At 44.7% G+C, this 22,406-nt stretch overlaps 1 protein-coding gene across 2 annotated transcripts; it reads right to left on the bottom strand.

The window, feature by feature from the left end:
- Positions 1-6,310: 6,310 nt before the first annotated feature.
- Positions 6,311-20,750, bottom strand: CHMP4B (charged multivesicular body protein 4B). 2 transcript variants are annotated; one of them, XM_026091693.1, is made up of 5 exons: positions 20,649-20,750; positions 11,678-11,855; positions 10,773-10,887; positions 10,225-10,351; positions 6,311-7,137 (listed from the first exon to the last, which is right to left on the bottom strand). In XM_026091693.1, the coding sequence occupies exons 1-5, from the start codon at positions 20,659-20,661 to the stop codon at positions 7,070-7,072; spliced, it is 501 nt and encodes a 166-aa protein (XP_025947478.1). In that variant the 5' UTR covers positions 20,662-20,750; the 3' UTR covers positions 6,311-7,069. The 2 variants fall into 2 exon arrangements, with proteins under 2 accessions (XP_025947478.1, XP_025947477.1); XM_026091692.1 differs by having other exon boundaries at positions 6,311-7,140; positions 20,649-20,747.
- Between the last annotated feature and the right edge of the window lie 1,656 nt (positions 20,751-22,406).

The following is a 22,406-nucleotide window of genomic DNA, read 5'->3' as shown; positions in this document are numbered from 1 at the left end:
CGGCAGCGGCTCAGCTGCTCACAGAGCACCACGGCGGCAGAGAAACCAGCTCCGGTGCCCGAGCCCCGGCCCATCGCTGCAGGGGGACGGAGCAGCACATCTCGGCCAGCACCCTGCTCCCAAGCAGAACCCGGCAGCTGAGGGTTAGTGCCTCCCCCAAAACGAGAGCAAAGAGCCCRGGAAGGGGTCCCTCGGTCCACACGTGCACCCCCAGCCCTGCCGGCCACACTAGGAGCCCGGCCGGAGCAGGGAGGCGGGAGCGGGAGACGGCGCGGTGGGCTGTGGCACCGGCTGTGCGTCCAGAGGTGCAGTTTTGCCTCCAAGCGTTCAAGTACGATATTGCACTTTGATGGTATTAGCCGATTTAATCTTCTYACAGAGTGCACTACCGCTCACGCGCTCGGCTGAGTCCAGCACGCAGAGGGGTGGTGTGTGTGCATGTACGTGTGCAAGTGTGCATGCACGCACAGCAGAGAGCACTGGACAGCCTAGGGCAGCTGTATAAYATTTTGGGCTGCATCTCTGTGCCTCATAGCCCAGCCTAGGCCCCACTGGTGCCTGGGACATTTGGGACCCCAAGGCTGTCCTAGCCCCCAAAAGGCATAAAAGCCTTTGCTCCACCTGACCCCCAAACCACCACCCCGAAGCCATCTCTCTGGTGCCACTACCTAAGCCCCTCGGCACAGCCATCCCCACCCGCCAGGAAGGCCAAGGCAGCTGATTTTAGGGAACTCATCGGGGATGCGGGTGATCTGGGCTCCTGGTGCTCCCCTCTCGAGCTGCTCAGCCCTGCGTGTTGCATCCCTCCTGCCTGCTGAACGCTCTCCTCATCTCCTGGCCAAGCTCTTCATGTCGTGTGCATGGGGTGGGGGGGAATCATAGAGGAAGACGGTGAACTTCACCCCATTAGCCTAGCAGGTAACGAGGAGTGGAGGCAAGTAACTACAAACAAAAGGGCTGGAGAAACCCAAAAAGGTCTGGAATGGGTGATGTGAGCTGGCCAGGGTGAAAGGGTCAGGAGCTGAACCTAGACCCACCTGGAACCGGCCACGTGTCCCCACTTTGCACCTCATGCACGGGAACTTTCCTCTTCTGCGTCAGCCAGGGCTGCAAGGACCCGCCCCAGGAGAGCCACCAAGGGATGCTCTTGGCCACAGCTCCAAGATGACACATGCAAGGACATCACAGGGTTCCCATCACACAGCCCAGACAAGGGGAAGCCTCAGATAATGCTCCAAAGGGTCATCTCCAAATACTGCCAGCTCACCAGCTCCAGACTCCAAAGAGACAGCTGGCAGAGCCGAAATGCCCAGAACCAGAGGAGGGAGGAAGGGGGTGGGCTGTTGAGAGCCGCAAGATCTGGAAAGCATCACTTTGATTTAATGGAACTTTATGTTTGAAAATTAAATCAAGAGAGCTCTTTTCCTTGCCACGGGGTTGAGCATAAGCTGAACGTGAGCAGGATTTAGAAGGGAAGAGTTTTCCAGATGAGCAGAGTGCAATTTTGTAATGAGGACCAAAATAATGATAAAAATAACTAGCAGGGGAGAAAGGGAGCTGAGCGCGCAGCATACAAATGTCAAGCTCCAGATCCTCCCAGCAGAGCCATAATAAAAGGGTTTAACCTATTATATCGATTAGTGGTATTACACCTCTTGACTAAGAAACTCATTCTTATAGGCAAGCTAATTTCATAAATACTCCACATTCAGAGGCTTCAATAGGCCGATCATTTTTAATGAAAGCTTTGAGATTTAAATATACATCTGCAAAGGGATTAGTGAGAGTTGCAATCGGTGAGCGGTGTCTCTGGGGATAAATTGACATTGCCATAGTAACCAAACAGGCTGTCACACTCCGGGCCGTATGCCAGAGTGTGGCAGAGATGTGGACAAGCCCTTGGCACTCCCARGTGCTCCCCAGGGCTGGTGCCAGCACCCCAGGACTGCCACGGAGAGACCGCCCGTCCCTTGCGCATCCCCTGCCCTTCCTGAGCTCCCTGCATCCAAGGCAAGGGTGGAGGAGACCCGAGCAGCCCGAGAACAACCCACGCTCAGGTGTCCGTGCTGCCAAGGCTCCTGTTTGGGTTCGCAGTGATCCGCAACACCGAGCTCCCCACCACGGCGCCTGTGCAAAGACCCCCGCAGTGAGGTAGCACCGTGGCCCTCACGCGGCCAAGGGGCTCTGGAGCCCGCTCTGCCTCTTTGATGCCCCGTGCCGCTGAACACYCGCTTGGCACCAGCGATGCCCAGGGCGCTCTCCCCGTCACGGGGTGCTGGGGGTGCTCTCCGGACACCAGAGCTGACGGTGCAGCGGGGGCTCTGGCCGGGAATAGAGGAGCAGCAGTGTTGCAGGAGGGCTTGACGGGTTTCCATGCCGGAGTATAACGATGGCTGCAGGCTGGGTAGGTGCACGGTAGAGAAAAGGAGGAAAAAGATAAGTCCARGCAAAAACCTCCAGGGCAAGGCTGGCTAGGAGACACCGGTTCTTCATTGCCAAAACACACGGACAGGGCACCAACCTCCTCCCACCGAAAGGCAGGCAGGGGCTCCTAGCTCCATAACAGAGAGACAGGCTGGCACACAACTCGTAGCACCCACATCCGCTGCTCCCGAGGAGCYCAGCCCAGGGCACCCATCTGACCTGCAAGAACACCCACCAGTGAGACACTGAGCAGGAGTCCAGAACCTGAAGGCCCATTAAGGAAAGAAAACTGGAGAAAGAATCAACAGGACAGTAACCTGCATCAAAGACCCTGGGGGCAAAGACAGAGAGTGCCAAGGAGCCCTACARCCTGGCTGTGAGGCCACTGAGAGCTGGAAGTAGGGTTTATTTGGCACTGAAATAAGACTCAGCTGTCCCCCAGATCAGCACTAGGTCCTGAGGGGGGATCCAGGAGCTTTACAGCCACATGATAAGAGGCCATTAGAGGTGGGACAACAACAGGGGTGGGATGGCAGCTAACATTTCAGACAGGGAAGAGGAAGTCTCCAGGGAAAACGTGGCAGCTGATTTATGGCACTAAGTGACAGTCATTAGCTTTTATTCCTAATCGAAATGCCAAGTCCTGTGCAGGCCCAGGGTGCAGCAGGTCCTGAAGAGAGTTAGGCAAGTGCTCCTGCTCCCTCCCCTCGCAGTACAAACGCAGCAGAGACCATCTCAGCCTGTTTGTTCACTCGAGTTATCGAAACCGAAACAAAGGCCACCAAGGTCAAAATGCCTCCGGCTTCTCTGCTCTTTGCAAAACACACTCAGGAGTTGCTCAGGGAAAGGCGAATGCCTGACACCTCAGACAAGGACTGTGCTGTCTGGTTTGCTCCTGATCTTCTCCACTGTTCCCGTCTCAGCATACGCTGCTCCACCCGCTTTCCCCACCCCAGTTGATTCCCATCACCTCTTTGCTACCTCCAACTGCCAGGACCACAGCGCAGCTCCACACGACAGCACTGCCCGTTCAACCACAGACTCCCAACCACAGCGCGTGACCACAAGCTCTTCTCCTGCCCCTCCAACCACTTCCAATCCACCTTCCTTAGCTGAGGACAAAGGTGCTGCACAGGTGTGGGGAACAGCCACAGCCCAACCCATTAATGAGGCAACCGTGCCAACGAACTGCTTCTCCAGAGGTGCTCAGAGCAAAGCGCACTGGGATCAGACTGGGCCAGCCTTGCCCATGCTGGGAAAGCGGACCACAGCCACATGCATCCAGCTGACAGGCTGAACTCCATGCCTCACCCTGAGTTTGAAACACCTGAGGTGGACGGAAGAGAGAGCTCCTCGCTCTCTCAGCACTGGAGCTGTTATCCTCACAGCCACAAAGTAGGCCATTTAACGAGAAGTGGTAATGGCAGACCTACGAATGCAGTAACAGTTGCAGCCAGCCCGGCAGCAGAGCCTTTGGCCCACGCAAGGCCCATAACGTCAGGCAACGGGGCTACATCACTCACTCTGGGGGAGGCAGGCAGCATTTCCCTGCAGGGAAAAGCAAAGACAAGGGTCTGACGACTTTCTGGAGAAATCATACTTTCCCTCACAAATGCTCAGATGCTTCAAGTACCAAGAAAAGAATTACACATTTTTAGTCAGCATGATGTCCCCCACCACACCCCGAGAGGGCTCCCGGCGTGCTGCCTACCCACCTGCCCCCCCCAAGAGCCATTGCTTTGCTCCTACCACATCTGGATCTGCATGCGAGGCCAATCACTCTTCAGCTAGGTCTCTTGATTGCTCTCATCAGGGAAGTCCCAGGAAGCACTTCCTGAGGGCTCCTTACAAAGACAGTAACTAACAAGCTAACTTGCTTGCAACTCATCAGTTTGGGAACAGGAGAGTGATTTGCCACTCCAGTGCCTAATGGGAGCCCCTTTTGTTTCCTGCCTATTTAACTACTTAAAGTTTCCCTTAACCACTTAAAGTTTTTGCAGTTAAATGCCTGCATCATAGGAGTCCCAAAAAGAGTATCTGTTGGAGAGAAGACCATGAAAGGAGCACAGAAGAGCTATTTACACCTCTGGAAAGGTACAGACCCAGTGATACTAAAGATTAACTTCCTGCATATAAAGCAGTATTGAGCAGTGCTATGGATCTTCATTATTCCCGGGATGGAATAGTCCTGCCTGCTGCACCAACACAACAGCGCTCTTCAGCCCTGGGGGAGGAAGTGTGCAGAGGTTTACATTAGAACCAGCAAAAGCAAAGCCATCTTAACCACTACCTCTCTGGTCCTGCTTTTACAAGTGCTTTTTGCATTGTTCCCCTTTTTCCAAAGGCAGACACCAGATACTCCGTGTGACTGAAAACCTAAGCCCTTAAGCTGTCGCCACGCAATGATTTCTTTACCAACTCCCCCACCCCAAACACACAACATTTAGCTACAAAATACAAAATGCTTCCCTGCCACTTCTGGTAAAACTGCTGTGCTTCCCTAGGGAAAAATGTATATATGAAGTATATCAAAGTATAAATGAAATGCCCTAGTTTCTTCACCTGCACCACAGAGATAACAGCCATCCCCCCTGCAGAAGGCTGAAAGCATTATAAGGGCAAAGAAGTAATGAGATCCATCAGCCTGGGCTATATTTTTTTGCCCTACTTTAAATGTGTCAGTATCATACATACCTGAAAGAGCAACAGTGCCTTTCTCTTCTATTGGGAAAAAAGGGTTAATCACAAACTGAAAAGATCCAGATCCCATTTTTCTGCTTGCCTCCTTTAGCATGCAAGAGGAAATCTGCAGCAAAAAGCTGATGCAGCTGCCCCCAATGAGGGCAACTTAATTGATAATAGTTTCCTGTCCGGAGCTAGACTGCCTTTCCTGGGAAAAGGGGAACCACGGGCACTGAGTACACAGCTACAGAAAAACCGCTGACAGTTAAAGGCTTCTTTCTGCACTGTATCTTGGTGTTCTTTACAAACAGGTTTTTGCCCACAGAATGAGTCTGAGCAAAGCAGGAAGTGTTTTAATCTAAGAATTCCAGCTATTCACTGACATCGTACAACACACTAAGGAATGCAGCAACACTTAATGCAGAGAGAGGGTGATTAATCCTCAGACTTGCTAATAAATTGTAGGATCGTTTCTTACTCAAAAAAGGAAAAAAAAGCAGGCTATAAGAGAAAGTTTGTCCTAGCTGTCTGGCTAAGAGTAAACAGGAACCACGACACTCGCTTATGATTGCGTTTTCTTCTTGCTGGGCAGACTAGGTTCTTCCTTTACTTAAAGCAATTGGCTGAATGAACTGGCAAGAAAACACAACCCAGGAAACAGCTGCCTTGCCAGGTGATGCCTCCGTCACTTACAATTTCTGAGCTTCTGCATCAGTAACTGCAAAAAGCAACAACAACGCTATGGGATTTTTTTTTCTTTGTTCTTTTTCCAGCTAAACCCGAACATTTCTCTTAAGACACTTTACTGCACCTGAGACGCTATAAAAATACCAGTGCTATAAAATACAAGATTGTTAATAAGGTGCACATCAGATATCATTTCTATGACAAAAAAAAGAAAGCCAAGGCTCTCAGCTCTCTCCTTAAACCTGTTGCTTCTGTTGTTAATTAAGCTTTGATTCCTCCTTACTGTGGATTTTGACATGGTGGCCCAGAATATTACTACACTAAGAAAACAGCTCTTGGAGCCCTCTGGCAATTTTACTCAGCTAAGGCTGTAGTTTTAAATAACTAATCTACAGTCACACAGCCAAAGATCAATTAGCATTAAAGAGTCTATGTCATTTATGTAGAAAGAGACCTAACTGCATAAGTTAAAGTCACATTCCTTGAACATCCCAGAATTGACAACAGTAGCCAAGGATGAAAATTAATCAAGATATTTAATACAGTGCAATCCATAGTAGTTTCTTAATTAAAATAACTGTGTGCATGTATCTGAGTGGGTTATCAATTATCACAAAAAGCAATAAACATTGTAGTGCTATGTAGAAAAATGTACAGCTGAAATTTAAATCTTCCCTACTTCCAAAACAGCTTTTGTCCATTGCAAATCAATATCACCAATTAAAATGGGAATAGTGACTACATTGTTGCAGTGACAAACACAAGGCTGGCCACACATCGGTCAAGGGATATAAATATAAATTGCAGAGAACTAAAAACCTAAAGCACCTAAACACAATAAGAATTCGGTGGTGGCTTATGACTTTTCCTTTTTTTTTTTTCTTTTTTTTTTTTTTTTAAATGCCTTACAAGACTTCTAGACACACTTCACCTGACTTAAAATTACAGACTGTTTTTCAGCTTATTTCAATTCAATATGGTCCAAATTTTAGAAGATGAAGATCCAACAGTGGCATTAGCATAGTCCAAAAGCTGAATGTTCGATTTTGCGAATACCTTTTTTACAGAAATTCAACAGCTTAAACTGCAGGCAATTCCCCCTGCTCCCCTTTGTTTCCTTGTGCAGCCCATGCTAGGCAGAAACAGCAATGCAACTCCCACTGCTTTGGGTTAAAATTAAAGATAAAGACATTTTGCTTTTACTTTCTCCTCAACACAACACATTTGCACCCAGAATAGGCAACCAAAGTCTTTTTTCAGCCAGGTACTGCTGTGGTTACATGGTTCCTGCCCAAGCTTCCAGCTCTTTCATGTCATCATCCTCTTCCTCTTCTTTCTTCTTACCTGCTAAGTAACAAAAAAAGCAATGAATTAGGAGTGGGAACTTTGACAGAATCCTGCAATTTCTTGATTATTTGCAGGACAAAAGCCTCTGCGCAACTAATCAAACTAATGACCACAGCACCAAATGCCATTAGAGAAAAAGAAAGCACACAGGACCTTTTTCAATTGAAGCAAAAGGTGCCTTCTGAAAAAGCCAGCATGGACTAAGCTTTCTGATGTCACCTCTTTAAATGGAAAAAGAAAACGGCTTACGTGGGACAAATGCAAATGTTCGTGTAGGTCTGGATATGTGCATCAGCAGTGTCTATCATTCTTCCATAATCAGCAAGCCTCAAAGCAGAAAACTCTGAGGTTTTGGCTTCTGAATCCCTCGGGGGGGACACACCTTCTCACAGAGAGAGGTCTCAAGTCTCCAGTTTTACAGTCTCTCTCTCAAACAAAATTAAATTACTTACTGCATCAGTAAGTCCAAAACACAGTACTCATTTGGTGCACTTTGAGGTCTAGCTATGTTCAGAATTGGGAGACCTTCAACTTTTGTATCGCAGTTCGAGCTCTTCAAGTGGCTGCAGAGATAACTGGCCTGAGCTACCCGGCACTAGGTATGTGCTTTTCCCCTCCTCTTGCCACGCTCACTAATAACTGGCTGGACGGGGATATTAGGCAGCAGTCGACATATGCTGCTCTTTCATTTTTGATTCTTACCAGGGAAGCAAATGCTGCTATTTTTCATAACAAGACAAATCCAGTCCCTGGGGATGAAAAGCATTAACTCAGCAAAAGGGTTTTAACCCAGAAATGGCTGCAATCATTTTGGAAAAATATCCCAAAAGTGGTCATCATTTTCAGACAGTGTTTTTACTTCAAAATAGACCTATGCTTCAAAAAAGGGGTGGGGGGGGGGGAAGAGTCAAATTATTCACACTCCAAATGGTTTGTGCCATTCTGAATGAAACATTTATGTAAGAGGGAATGGAGTCAGCTTTAAGTCAAACTCAAAACTTATTATTTGTACAAGTTCAGAATTTGTTTTTCCTAAATTAAGCTTTTCTGGTCTCTGTTAAACAAAAACAGCTTTTGCCTGAATTACTTTAGACGTGTTTAGCTGGCAGGCAACAGAAAATTTCTCTCATTTCTCTTATCCAGACCAAGTCCAAATCCAGACAGCTACTGAGACCAGAAAAGCAGAAAAGGTTGTGATCATCTTCCATTCAACAGATAAGGATGTGACAGAATCAGCTCTACTTCAGAAGACACACTACTTATTTTTAAAAGACATAGTAAACACATACCTACTTTGTTAGGTAAATCTGACCCTTTGAAAATCTGACCCACTGATCAGAAAAAGCCTTTAATCCCAGCATATATTAAGTCAATGCTAAGTGAAAAACATTTTTTGTTAAAAAATTAAAAAAAAAAAAAAAATCCTCCCCTCCAAACCCCAAAATCCTTCTAAATTCAGGACTTGTTTGGAGGCTTCCCCCCATGCCCCCCGAGTAAAAAGCAAGTAGCATGCTCTTTTAATACATTAATGGAATTCTAATTTTCATCCAAATGCAGCTTAACATAAATCCTGAGGAAAACTCATCTAGTAAACACATTCATAGCTTTTACAATTTTTATTATGTTAGGAAATGGTATGCTTACATAAGTCTTATATTATGCTGTACAGTTGCTTAAATATGTATATAATTATAATGCGTCTGCCTAGTTAGCAGTCATTACTACCTAACGTAAAAAAGGCATATTTAGTTTCAAGTCAGTGTTTTAATGTCCATGCCCAACCAATACTTAGAGAATAAACCTCATTAAAACATAGCTATGAAATATAAAGGTAATGCATATGTTACTTAAATCTATTTTCCCTGTTATTGGATCTGAATCTGGATTAAGTCTCTGATTTAAGATATTTTGACATAACTCACTCCCCTGCCATCAACATTTCTCAGCAATTCTGCCTACCGAAACAAAACTAAACAAAATAATGCAAAAATCAATAACTCCAAAATAAAGCAACTAGCTCACTAGCAACAAGCTTCACAGTATACCATCTAAAGCAGAACCTTGTATGTCAGTGTCTGCTATTTCACAGTTTCCTATCAGCCATGAAAAGGCAACAAGGTAATTACAGATATGTTGACCGACTGAGACAGTATTCATCCTCTAGCTTCTTGAAGGTTTCTCTTAGGCAAACACACTAAAGTAGAGCCACAAATTATACAACTTATTTATAATACACTAAGGCAGATTCAGCAAAATAGGGTAGTAAAGCTTCATATTCCATTAACGCATGCCAAAGACATTCCATCTCAGCTATATTTCATGAGACACCACTTCCAGTTCACAGAACAGTGATTAATTCAGATATAACAGCAGCTTTGAATTGTCTGTGTAAATACAAACATTTCTTGTCCATTCTCTGTGTAGTAACATCATCACACTAACTAGAATTTCCTAGACGTACTTGCTCCAAGACTAGCATGACCCGAACTTTGGTACTGTTTAGCTTGAGCACACACGCACCTTAGCTAGAGGAAGCAACAGCTGCCCCCAAAGAGAGGACTCTGATGACAGCCAGGTTAGTTCCTCCCAAATGCCATAAAAGCAGCGATCAGATAACATAAATAAATAAAATTCAGAAAGTATGGTATCTGGGTATTTGAACCACCCTGAGGCTAGTTCTAACAGTTAATTTTCACTCCACTCCCTTCTTTTTACCTCCTTAGTCTGTTTTTTCAAGATTACTTCCCTGTTGGGTCAGTAGCAACTGGCAGAAAGCTCCCTCTAGCTTCCTTTTTCCACAGCTCCATCCGGAGCCTCATCCATGCTATAGATCAACTGGAAGTGCTAGTATACAAAATAAGCGTTCCTGTATGCTAGCTATTAATTTTCACAGATCTAATGAAAAGCAGGTTACCCCCATGGAGAGACAGCTGTACCTGTAGATGTACCTCATCATTCCCAAAACAATTCCATGTGAAATGTCCGTGTTGCCTACAGCTGGGACTCTCAAATCTGCAGAGCTGGCACTTAAATGAATGTACTTGCTAACAAACCAAGACTGTTTTGGTAAAGGTATGCACATACCTGGCTTTGATGGTATTGATATTGAGGGCACATTTGGTAGTGGTACTGTCTCAGGACCACTTATTTCCAGCAAGTTTTTGTCTAATTCTTCTTGCTCTAGTTCCTCTAGTTCTGCCATGAGTTCATCCTAGTTTTATAAAAGGAAAAAAAAAAAAGGAAATGTCTAGATCAATGTCTAGATCATATTTATTATCAAGCAGATTTAGATGGTCATGTTACTGCAGAAAATAGCTTAAAGTCATAGGTTCAGGGCAAACTGAGAAGATGGGTCTAAATCTTCATCTGAATTCCTGTACCTGCTCTCTTTTGGGGAGTGCAGGAGGAAGCAGTGAAGAGGAGAGGAAAAAATTTAAACCCAAACATTCTCTAACTAGGCTATCCAGATCATTCTTAGCATTAAGTCAAGATCACAGCTGCTGTGCACACAGGTAGAAACAGCAATTAACAAGTTTAGAAGAGATTTTATATCCTAATACTATACCTAGACACATGCAACATACAGAGCTTGAGAAGGATTTTATTTAAACAGAGGAACATTCAAAGCATACCTCATCAAATTCTTCCCCAAATCCTACAGGCTTTGAGATGGCTGTTGAAATCTCATCTGCCAGTTCTTGCTGTTCTGCAATGTCCTGCATTAATTCATCTACTTTATCAATATCCCTGTAAAACAAAGGAAAGGGTTCAGTGCAATCAAGCACTTTTCCCAATCTGGCACTTAAGACTGTATTTTCTGGTTTTGTAGCAACACCATATCATGGTGTGAAATACACTTGGAATAAAAGTCTGAGTTTAATACCCCATGGTCGCAGCAAAATTATGCATATATATATATATATATATGTGTGTGTTACTTTTCCCTAAAAGCTTAGTAGTCATATGCCAAGACTTCACATAAAGAGGTTTTGTTTTGTATTATTAGCATTAATCATAATTTGCTCTATTCCCTGATCGAGCATTATTGAATTGCTTCTACAATACTTGCTTTTGGAGTAAGTGCAACACTCCCATAATGCAGTTTATCTTTAATTACTGCTACACAAACAAACTCTACTGCAGAGCTCCACTGTATAGGGGGGAAAAAAAGCACAAGTCTCCCTTTGAGGCTTAAAATTCTTGCTGCTGCTAGGTTTATTTGTAACTAGTACACACTCCCATTTGCTTCAAACTACCCTGATGGCATCTTTTGTTGGACAAAGACAGAGCATTTACGATTAGCGGCTTCATGCCATATGAAATGCTGCCAAACTGAGAAAGTGTTGGTACTTCACATTTTGGTCAATAAGCAAATATACCTAGTGTTTTTAGTCACATTTAAGTTCTAGTCTTTTAAAATAAGGTTTTGCTACTCTAGCTGTATCTTTGGTTATAAAACACTCAGCATTCAGCAGATCAAATGAACCACAAACGAAAGAGAAGGTCATACGTAACGATGCAGAAGGGAATGACTTACATGTTGTCATGAGCAGCTTTCATAGCTTTTGCAGCAAAACCCATATTCTTAAGCACCTCAGTGTTAGTGTTGGCATTTTCAAGGGCTTCCCTCTGAAATTCAATTGTTGATAACGTGCCATCTATTTGCGCAAGCTGCTTCTCGTACCTCTTCTTGCGCTTTAGGGCCTGAAGAGCAGCTGGACAAAAAGTTAAAAAAAAAAGTTAGGATTTGAGAGATTTGTGCCTGAAAGAGCCATCTGAATTTTGTACCAAGTGCCACTTCATACAGAACAACGTCTCACGTGTTCTAATTTTTGTCATCTACTTTTCCTCCTAGATTAAGTAAGTCTAACCATTGTGTTTGCCTCCTTAAACAAGATGAAGATTGTCAAAACGCCTTCTGTCCTGGATTGGAAGTGCAGTCGCTCTTAGCACACCACAAACCAGAGACTGTGCTACAGCAAACAGCAGGCTTCAATACGTAAGCTGCTCTATCTAAAACCATCTTTGTTTCCAACCCCCCAACACATCATAGCCCAGTTAATGGCGTAATGACTGTCAGACAAGGTTACGACGCTGCTGCAGGGTCCCTGCCAGCCAGCTAAACTTCTGTGCAGCTGCTGCGAGGAAAAAAAACTCATTCAAACACAAGCAAGACAGATTTTTTTTTAACCTTCATTTCTTAATGCTGTGAAATACATAAAGTTTGTTTATATGTACACATATTTGTACACATATATAAATACTTATTAATTACATATTACTCCTACAATAAGGTCTCTAGCAAGAGAGACGAGAAGAGCGATGCATTGGTTTAAACACCTCAAGCTTGACCAGCAACTTGCTGCTCTTGCACGACGTCTGCTCATGGTAAGCAACCCAAACTGTCCCAGCGTGCCTTTGCACAGCAAGAGCATCTGGAAGAGCCCACGCATGACAGCACCAACCCCGAGGTCTACGCGCATGGAAGAGCAGCCGGGGTGAGGGCGGGAGGAGGACTGGTCCAGCTCGTTGCACAGCCAGGCTTCTCCAGCTCCTCCTGCAACGCTCCGCTCCACCCACCTGGACAGGCACGTATCGAACTACAGAAGTACACGTACATGGTACAGAAGTCGACACCTAGCTCGTCCCCAGACATGCTGCCAGACAAGAGCTGGTTGCAAGTTCGTCCCAGAAAGGCAGACAGTGAATACAAACTAGGTTTATATGTGATCTTGCCTGTAAGTGGCTCTAAGTTCTGGTAGGAGCTGTAGTGCGGGCAAGACCTACCAAGCACTGAGCAGAGGCAGCTGAAGCACAAAGGTCAATATACCAGGGAGTGAAACATGACTATAATTAGGGTTTAAATGTCATTATGGTAACTCCAAATGACAGAATCAACTGCTGCTACGCAACCAAACACGGTACTTTCCTGCACCAACACGCGTTTCTAGTCAGCTGTAGACAATCTAGGGGCACTAAGTACAGCTCAGCTTCTCCAAGGTAAGACACTGAATCAAACAACTTCTCTTCATGGCATTTCTACTTCCCCTCTCTGGTACAAATCGACTTATTCTCCACTACGGAACAGACTTGGTCATTTATTATCTACTTTAAAAACTTAGGTGGGACACAACTTGCTGTCCTAACAGCCTTGCTCTCAACTTCTGAACTCAGCCCACATGCACGCTTCACTTCTTCAATGCTCTAACCCTTGTGAAACTCATAAGAGAAAACAGCCAACATGACGCAGGTACATGCATATTACTGCAACAGCTGTATCACATGAACATGTATTCTGCTGCAAACCAGCATCCTGGACCTCCCAACAGACTGTCACACGTGCACAGAGAATGGTGGTAAGTAAAGGCTTCAAGTCCTGGTACAAAACCTTTAAGACATTATCTCAAACCTTCGCATTCCCATCTCTGCTATGATTCCACAACAGATCTTTATTTTATTTCACTCTAAGTTTTGGAGAGGAACAGGGGAGAGGAGATCTTGACAGAAGACAGCTTTCCTTATCTCCTCTGCGAGAGGAGTGACAACTTTGTGACATGCTGAGTATGTTCCTGCAACACAAGCAAACTGGCTTGTCTCCTAAAAGTGGATTAAGCCTGCAGGCGCCTCATGTATTGTCAGATGCCATCTTGAACAGCTTGACAGTCCTTCAAGACAACATCCAGAAGCCTGCCTTACTCCTTTAGTTCCAAAATCGGTTACGAATACGCTACATTGTGTTACTTTACAATTACTCTAATGCATTAGAGAATAAAAAATTGCGAAGCTACAATTAAGTTTGCCAAACAGTTTCACAGTACCACAGGCTGATTTAATAGACACGATCAAAAACGCAAGCAAAGGTCTCTCCGCTTGTCCCAACACAAGCCAAAGGACTGAAAACGAGTCCAATGAGCAGCTTTCACTCCGGTGACTATTAAGTCCCCCCACTACTCTGGGGCCAGTCCAACATCCACTCACACCAGCGGCAGCTTTTCATTTCACCCAAGGGGGAGCCGGACTGGGGTTCTGTATAGCACAAAGCCTAACGGTTGCTCTGCAGAGTCAAGCGCGACACAAATATAATCGGAAACATTCCAGCTTTAGGCCAGATCACAAAGTGGTGAGCAACACATTACTGGTATATTTAGCCCGTTTAATATTTCATTAACTGCTTAACTTAGGCTGTATCAAGGTATCTTACTCAGAAAGATGAGACTGGTAACAGGCTGTGCTTATATAGTGACAGATGCTAGAAAGGAGTCAGACAGTGACCAAACGCTGTTTATTGAGGATTTTGTGCATCAGGGAGAATTGTTGGCAAGACCCAAGATTTTAAAACCATTATAAAAACCCAAGTAAAGTACTATAATTTACATACAGCTTCCCCACCATAGCTTTCCCTGAGAATAGCCACAGTTTATCTACATTTCATGATTATGTACTTTTGAAACAAGCTGTTCAGGTATCAAATATTGCAAGCATGAATGTAAACGAACTTGTGATCAGGAAATGTTTGTCAGAACGGTTGGGCAATCCTACCCCTCCCTTCCCCACGCAGCCAAGGTCAATGTACAAGAACTGCACTTCCCAGCCATTGCTTCCTTGATTGGGTTTTATAATTCCTTCCCTTGGTTAACTTCTCACTTGTATGTTAGGCTCCTGCTCAAGAAAACCTCTGGGATGCATCTGAAAAAAGCTCCGATGGACAAATCCTCACCAATATCAGATCCCAAGGCACTTTTCAGATGTGAAAGACAGGCTCATTTCACATCCCATACAGCCCCGCTTCCCTCAGGTCAAGGCTTCTGGTTTTACAGAAACGTGGCAGGAAATCTTCCAGCCTGCAAAAACCAAGCAGGGATCCCCCCGTGAGGCCGCAAAGACGGCGCGCGCCTCCCACGCAGGTTCGGGCTGCAGCACCGCTACCTACCGAACTAGCTGCCGAGCACCGCGAGCTCCTGCTGGTCTCGCAGGCGAAGCGCTGACCGCGCTCACATCCACGAAGATGGGAAGCCTGGCACAGACCACAGTCCAGGGGACAGCAACAAATACGCCAATTTCAAACGCTTGCTTTATTTCAAGTGAAAACTCAGAATAGATTTCTGGTATTTTCTAGACATGTTCCCAATGTCTTTGGGACAAAAGTGGCCAAGGACAGTATTCATTTTCCCACTCTCTAAGAAGGCCAATGCAAGGACAAAGTTTCCCACAGCCACATGCATCCGCATATACCTACTCCAGGGATTAAGCGGCAGAAATGCCTATATGTTTAGGCATGGAAAGAGCAGCCTAAAGGGAGTATACACAGAGCCAGTACGTAGCCCTAAGAAAATAAATGCAGGACCACGCATCCAGCTTCTGTGTCTGGACAGTTCAGGATAAATATTTAACACAGGCCAACTAACATCAAAGGCGTAAATGAGTTTCTGCAGCAAAGAAAGTCTCACACAACAGATTGCAGCTTCTTGCAGCTAAAAGCAAAGCTAAAAGCAAAATATCTTGTAGAACAAGATACTCAGTGTCAAATCAGATGATCACAACTTCCTGATTTTTTTTTTCAGCTGTGCTTCCTCACTTAACTATCTTGTTTTTTAATGTAAAGTTCTTATTTATAACTAGAAGATTTTATTAAACTGAAAAGATAAGAAAATACCAAGTTAATTGAGGTCATTCACATTCATTTCATCCTGCAAGTTTTAGCGATTCATTTCCCCACATTCCTCCCCCCACGGAAAGGGACATGCCTTTTACATTCAGAAATTTCCTTTTTGCGATTGCCAGCCGAGTCCTTTCACTGTGTCCCTTTCACAGACGCACCAGGGCACCCGAGTCGGAACGCAACCGCAATTCAGAGAGCGCCTTCCCACCCGTAACACAACTTAGACGAGACCGCTGCGCTCCGATGCAGACCCTTCTGCTTAGTATCCATCTCAGCTACTAAAACAAATTACTAAATTATAAAAAGTAAGCAAGGTTAATCAAAGTGTTTTCTTTTAATAATATTAGAAGTCACATTTATAGGACCGTTAAGTCTGTTTTCCAGCTCAGGTATTCCTAGAAGGGCAGGCCACAGCGCTACCCGCGGCTCGTAGTTCACACAGGACTTCCTAGTGCGGGAACATTTGGGGGCCAGGACCAAGAGCCCCTCGGACCTCTGCGCCCAGCCCACAGGGCCGCCAGGAACGGGCATACGTGAGGGGGAAGAACTGCTTCAACTCCTGCTTGAAATGTCAAACTAATAACCGCCTTTACTAGCACAAACACCAGGACTGACGATTTTCCATATACCGCTATCCCACTTGACAGAGCAGGACGACCCCTCTGAGCTACAGATCCGAGGGGACCATTCTGTCCTGGTCTATGGTGACTTTTTCTCTACTCTCCTATTTAAGGGTTGATTTCTGAAAACCGATAAGCACCTCTGTTGCTTTTTTCCTGCAAAACAGTCTCTACTATCTGCATAAATACATGCTGAAATCTCACGTATTACCACAGTAATGGTAGTATTTCACCTGCCATGAAGCCAAAGCTGTAAACACTTAATCTGAAAGGACTCATGAGCTCTTTTTTCCCACAAAATCCTTTCCCGCCATTTGAAGTACAGAAAAGAGACAGGGGCTACAAATATGTCCTCTGGCATCATGTTATTTCACACATATGACAGAGGTGCGTTTGAAGTCAGCGTCGCACCGCTCGGCTTCGCTCTTTAGGGAGACGGCCGGCACATCAGGCGGCCGCGGAGGGGGCAGCACCTCCGATTACACCTTCGCCGCTTCCCGGAGAGTAGTTACAGCAGCAGGCAACGTCATCTAACACCCAGCTGGAATTGCTGTGAAACTGCTTAAGCAGGCACTGCGACCATATATTAGGTTTCAAGCATTTCATCCTCTAACTCAGCCAGACGTACTTCACTCACGACCCAGGACCTGTTGCTAGAGAGAGAGATTTTTCTAGAAAAAGCTTAAGCTTTCCAACAGTGTGACCACTGGCCCAGACAGCTTTTTCCATGAAATACCTGATATTCATAGGCTCTAAGCAAATACGAACTGATGCTTGTTTTTGTCACTGCTCTCATCATGTTGCGTGCTATGTATTTCTTAGGAAAATATCTGCCACTGCGCAGAACGAAACCCCAAAGGACCCCGACTCTCGCTTGCTTAAGCGCAGCTGGCAAGTTCGGTGCCTGCCAGGCCGTAAACACAAGGCAGGTCACAGAACCGCCCCGGGTGGTTCTGCTCTCGGAGATGAAGGAAACGGGCCGGCGCTGCGGTGCCGAGCCGCTCTGCTCTGCTCCGTCCCGCGCGGGAGCGCCCAGGAACCGGCACCGGGGACGAAACGCCGCTGCTTTGACGAGCGGTCGCCGAACAGGCGGCGCTGTCACAGGCACAGCCTCCCCCCGCACGAAATAACGGCCCGGAAGGGCCCTAGACACCACGGAAACTTCGGCTCCCAAAAGCGTCCTCGCTGCGGGAGCCAGTTAGCCGGTTCTTGCATCGCCCCCAAGATAATCTCCAAAACAAATCCAACGATAGCAAACGTATTTGATCGTTACCTGAAAAGCTGGTTTTCGCAAGGTGATGCCACCTGCCCACCAGTAAACACTTAGTAGTTTAGACAGCTCTTACAACCCATCCTAACATTAATCTTAACGGGAGCAGCACGTGTTTAAGCCGTAACCCCAATATGCATGATGATTCGCATACACCGTTAAAATATCCTCTAAACGGTAATAACATAATAAAACTTAGTTGCACCACACTTGAATTTTAGTAACTTTTTCAGCTCTGTAAAACAGCAGAAGATTACACAGATAATTACGCACTAGGGAAAAGCACTCATATATTTATTTATAATTAAATTAAAAGACAACACTTGAAACTAGCTGGATGACTCCTGTCATCCATTAGGAGATGGTGAGCAGGCTCAAAGCGATCTGCTCCTTGTGATATGTTGATCTATCTACTGCCTTTATTAGCAGCTAAGATAATCAGACATTGGACCCAATTTTCATTCAAAGATTTCACCACAGAGCTCTGACCAGTTAAAATTGATAAAATAATTTATAACCTTTTCTCCACTGGCAGAGCAAAATAAAAGGACTTAGCGTTAACGAGAATCAGCTTCCAATCTCTGAAGTTTCTTTTAATACAGAAATAACTCAAAAGAGAATTTAAGCTTCCAGAGAGGGAAGGCAAAACCTGAAAAACAGCAGCCAAGTCAAAAGCAGTCAGATCTGGATTGCATGCTTTAATTACTTAAATGCAAAAAAGTATAAGTAAATTTAAGAAGAATTTTACAGCCTTTAAAAAAAATTTTTTTAATATATTAAAAAGGCTTTTCTGCTTTTTTTTGTTTTTAAATCTTCAGCTGTTGAACTGCATGAGACTAACTTGTTGTTTAAAATTTCCTAATTTTTAGAATTTCTGTGATAGCCCCCCCCCCAAAAAAAATTCCACAAGTTTTACACTTCCTGCTCGACCACGGTGTACAAGCAGCAGCCTAGGATCCCGTTATTACGCCCAGCACAACGGCACAAAGTGCTCCAGCACAGCTGATAAGCAGGAACTTGTGTTAAGGTTTTCAGCCACTGCTGTTTCTGATGAACGAACCCCCACAAGCAAGAGGTAGCCATTTCGCCACACTGTCCTCCTCGGTCAGGACTTGCAGTCTGAAAAGCTGCTCACCCAATAAACTTAATTTCACTTTGTTCTCAGAAAAGTCACCTGTAAGAATGCAATTTTATGTAATTTTTAAAGCAAGTATTTCAACCTGTACATGAACAAGCTAGTTATTATTAACAGAGCTGTTGTAAGGCTGATTTTCCTTGTAATATTTACAGCAGTTTTGTACTAAAATAATAATGTTCACTGTGATCAGAAACAAGCAGAATAAAAATATAATTTTACTAGACAATACTGCTTTCAGAGAGGAAAATTAATTATGAATGTCTCAGTGATTTCATCAAAAATCAACAGCCCTACTGCAAGCAAGTACTGCATATATGCTTGCAGGACAAGTAGCCTTAATGGGATATTTATGCATACAGCAATTTCATCAAATTAATGCTTTAAAATATCATTAGAAGAAAAGTATAGGTTAGAAGAAAAAAGCAAGAAAGAACAAGACTTCTTTTTCTATATACTTACAACCCCAGTTTTGCTAGGAAAAACACTTGTTTTAATTCGAAAAGAACAGGAGGACAAGTTGCTTCAAGGAATACCAGAAAAAATTTGGAATAAAATTCAGGAGTTTCACTGAATTGAAAAACATGCATTTCTACAGCAGTCCACACGTTTGTGAACCGTGGGAGTTTCATCCTGGCTGACGGCTCGCAACGCATTCACATACTACTTATCCTATCACTGCTATTGGGTGTCACAGCAAAAAAAAAATCTCAGTAAGAATCACATCCGATACCTAAAATAGAAAGACATCTCATCCAGCAGAGAATCAGAAGTTAATAGCTCGAATTAGTGCAATTGAGAAAAATCTAACCCCACACCTAGTTTTTAAGTTCTCTCTAGCAAATGAGAGAAGAAATGGCAGAAGCAGATACACCGCTGAGAAGGGAATCAGCTGTATTCGTGTAGGATGGAAAAGTTCCCCAACAACCTCAAAAATAATGTATATCAATTGCCAGCCATGCCAAAATAAATAGCGCAAGAAAACAGCAGCGGAGGAGCTTTGCAAATGAGTCTCTCAGCCCTCTAGCAGAAAGCTTAGACGCTAGAGATGCCCGAGATAATCAGCCTGTTACTGGGTAGCCGTCTTGCACAATACAGTGGGTATCCACCTGTAATTTGGTCAATGCAAGGAGGCATCATTATTTTTGCTGCTTCTGAAAGAGCGATTCTATCTTCCTGACATTTACCCAGGCAGAAAATTCAATCATTAACAGCACCCTTGCTGTCTTTGAAATGGGATAAACAAGAGGCAGCACTAGGTGTAAGAAGTAATTTGCTGCCTTGCCAGCAGCACAGTCATAGTGGCTTAATCTCAGGCAGGGACTGTGAATCTCTCAATCTACTGAGAATTAGCAAACAGCCTGCAATAAACTTCCTGAGAAGAGAGAGGATAATTTAAAGCAATTCACAAAATATCCTCCAATGTTACAAGCAGATAAAAAAGTAGATATAAATCCAATAGTGACAAATCCTACAACGGACAGCTTTACCTAACTGCTTTCAAACTGCTAAGCGTAGCCTTGGATAAATGTACTTCTACAGGGATGTGACAGCTCAGGAAACTGTTAGTTAGATGTAAAACATTCATGCTGGTTCAAACCTGACCCAGCACAGAGGTAGCCAGGCAACGTTAGCTTGCCACAACAGATCTGCAGCACATATCTAGGAACGCTCATCTCAGACCAGTTTTGTTGGCTGGGCTTACAAGATGCAGGAGCCGGTGACTCTTGACTCTCTACCGACAGCCCTAAGGGTCAGACAGACCCCTTTCAGGGTACCGTGGGAAACCAGACCAGTGTTGGGGGTACAACGACTAGAGAGCACCTTCGTCTTGCATGCTTCTGCCTGAGCATCGCTGCTTTGATGAGACCCTGGTAGCAGTTCTGGAAATACTTCCTGCCCTTCACTGGCTCCAGAAGAACTGGGCGGAGGACCTGCATCTTAGCCGGATTTCTCTAGATAAAAAGAAACATAAAGCCTTTCAGAGACAGTAACAACGTGCAGGCCCGTACAAGGCACAGACTGTAAAGGAAGAAATGAAGCATGGCTGCTACATAAATGACTAACCGGCTGCCCATTATTTAAATACCTGGGCACATCCAGGCAAGGCAACCGCAGAGTGAGAAGCGTCAGAGGTCCGAGAACAAACCAGATTTGATTTTAAGCACCATGGTGTGGAAGTAGTCAGGAGACACAGAGGAACTGAAGAACTACCAGCAATAGCATGGTTAAATTCAATTCATATCAACTCCCAGGCTAGCAGTGCAAAGCAGCATTATTGCTTTTCCGCTGAAGACCACTCGCTGAGATTTAGGATTTATAAAGGTTATATACAGGCCTAAAAGTCACTTTATGCTGAATGTCTGCAGGCATTACCATGTCTGTCTCCCTAATGCCAGGGCCTAAGGTCTCTAACAGAGCTCCAAGACAGCGGTTTGCAAGAACTGGCAGCAGCCCCCTGTGCCTTCTTTTGGGGAGATGCTGAGATTTTAGCAGGGAATTGAGACTGGAGTGCAGTCTTCAGTTCTCCACTTAACTTTCCATGGCTTTCTCCTAAGCATCCAATAAAGCTCTCAAATTTTCTCTTTAAAGACAGGCAACTATTCCCAGCTCCGAGCTTAAGCGACTGATTAAAGCTTTTTCAATAAAGCATCTAAACTCAGGCTGAAAATAAAAGGAGGTTTCTATCCTATGTGTATTTAAAACAATAAGATTACAACTTCCTCTTGAGCAAAGTAGTACAAGAACATTTAGTCTATTGTGCAAAAGATTAAACTAAACAATAAGGATTCCCGACTTAAAAATCTAAAACACACAAGGAAGAAAACACAAAGAGCATTCCTGCACAGCAGCCATCAAAGCCTTGACACGTGCAGAAGGAGCACTACCAAGACAAGCGGTCGCCACCAGCTTCACACAGCTACCAACCACAGCACAGCTCAGTACCCTGTTTAATCGTCAGCTCAACTTTCACGCCAGCAACGGCATTCTCAATACTCTGATACCAGCTCAACAGGTCCTACGTCTCATAGCTGGGATGCAAGGCAGCTGTACTTGAATTGTAATGCACTTCCTTATTCCAGATGAGTCACAAGTACTCATTTTCATAAGGAGTGCAGCAAGTGTGTTTCTGAAGGTCAGACACCATGATTACAGATCCACTTACTCCTGAAACAGTGACTAATTCTTTCAGGCTGAAATTTTACAGACTGAAACCTACTGCATTTGTGGCTCCAGAACCTGCAAGCTGAGTCACCTTTTCCTGTGCCTTGGCCATCTCTAGGCAAAAGACGTCCGTACTCCAGAGCGAAAGGGAGCTTCTTCAGCCTTGGAAGTTGATTCTTTTGCCCCTCAAACACCAAGGCAACAATCCTCTGGTCAATAATCCTCACTGGGATAATTCTGAAATGATTTGGGGACAGTTTTGTCCAGAAAACAGAAAAAAAAAGTCAACTACCATGAGTTCTGAAGCCCAAATGAGAAAACCAAGGAAGAACTCAATTACAGAGAAGGAGATGACGAGTTTGTTTTGAGGAAATCTGTAGGCAGGAGCTGAAGGAAGCCTAAAGAAACTGCTGGATT

The sequence above is a fragment of the Apteryx rowi genome, unplaced genomic scaffold, assembly GCF_003343035.1.
Source record: "Apteryx rowi isolate R43461 unplaced genomic scaffold, aptRow1 scaffold_916, whole genome shotgun sequence".
Classification (NCBI taxonomy): domain Eukaryota; kingdom Metazoa; phylum Chordata; class Aves; order Apterygiformes; family Apterygidae; genus Apteryx; species Apteryx rowi.
This window is presented reverse-complemented; position numbering and strand designations above follow the sequence as displayed.

Coding starts and splice junctions, on each gene's coding strand:
- CHMP4B (XM_026091692.1), bottom strand. Junction 10,888..11,677: donor AAAGCTGCTCATGACAACAT/GTAAGTCATTCC, acceptor TTTGTTTTACAG/GGATATTGATAAAGTAGATG. Junction 7,141..10,224: donor ATCAATACCATCAAAGCCAG/GTATGTGCATAC, acceptor TTTGTTACTTAG/CAGGTAAGAAGAAAGAAGAG.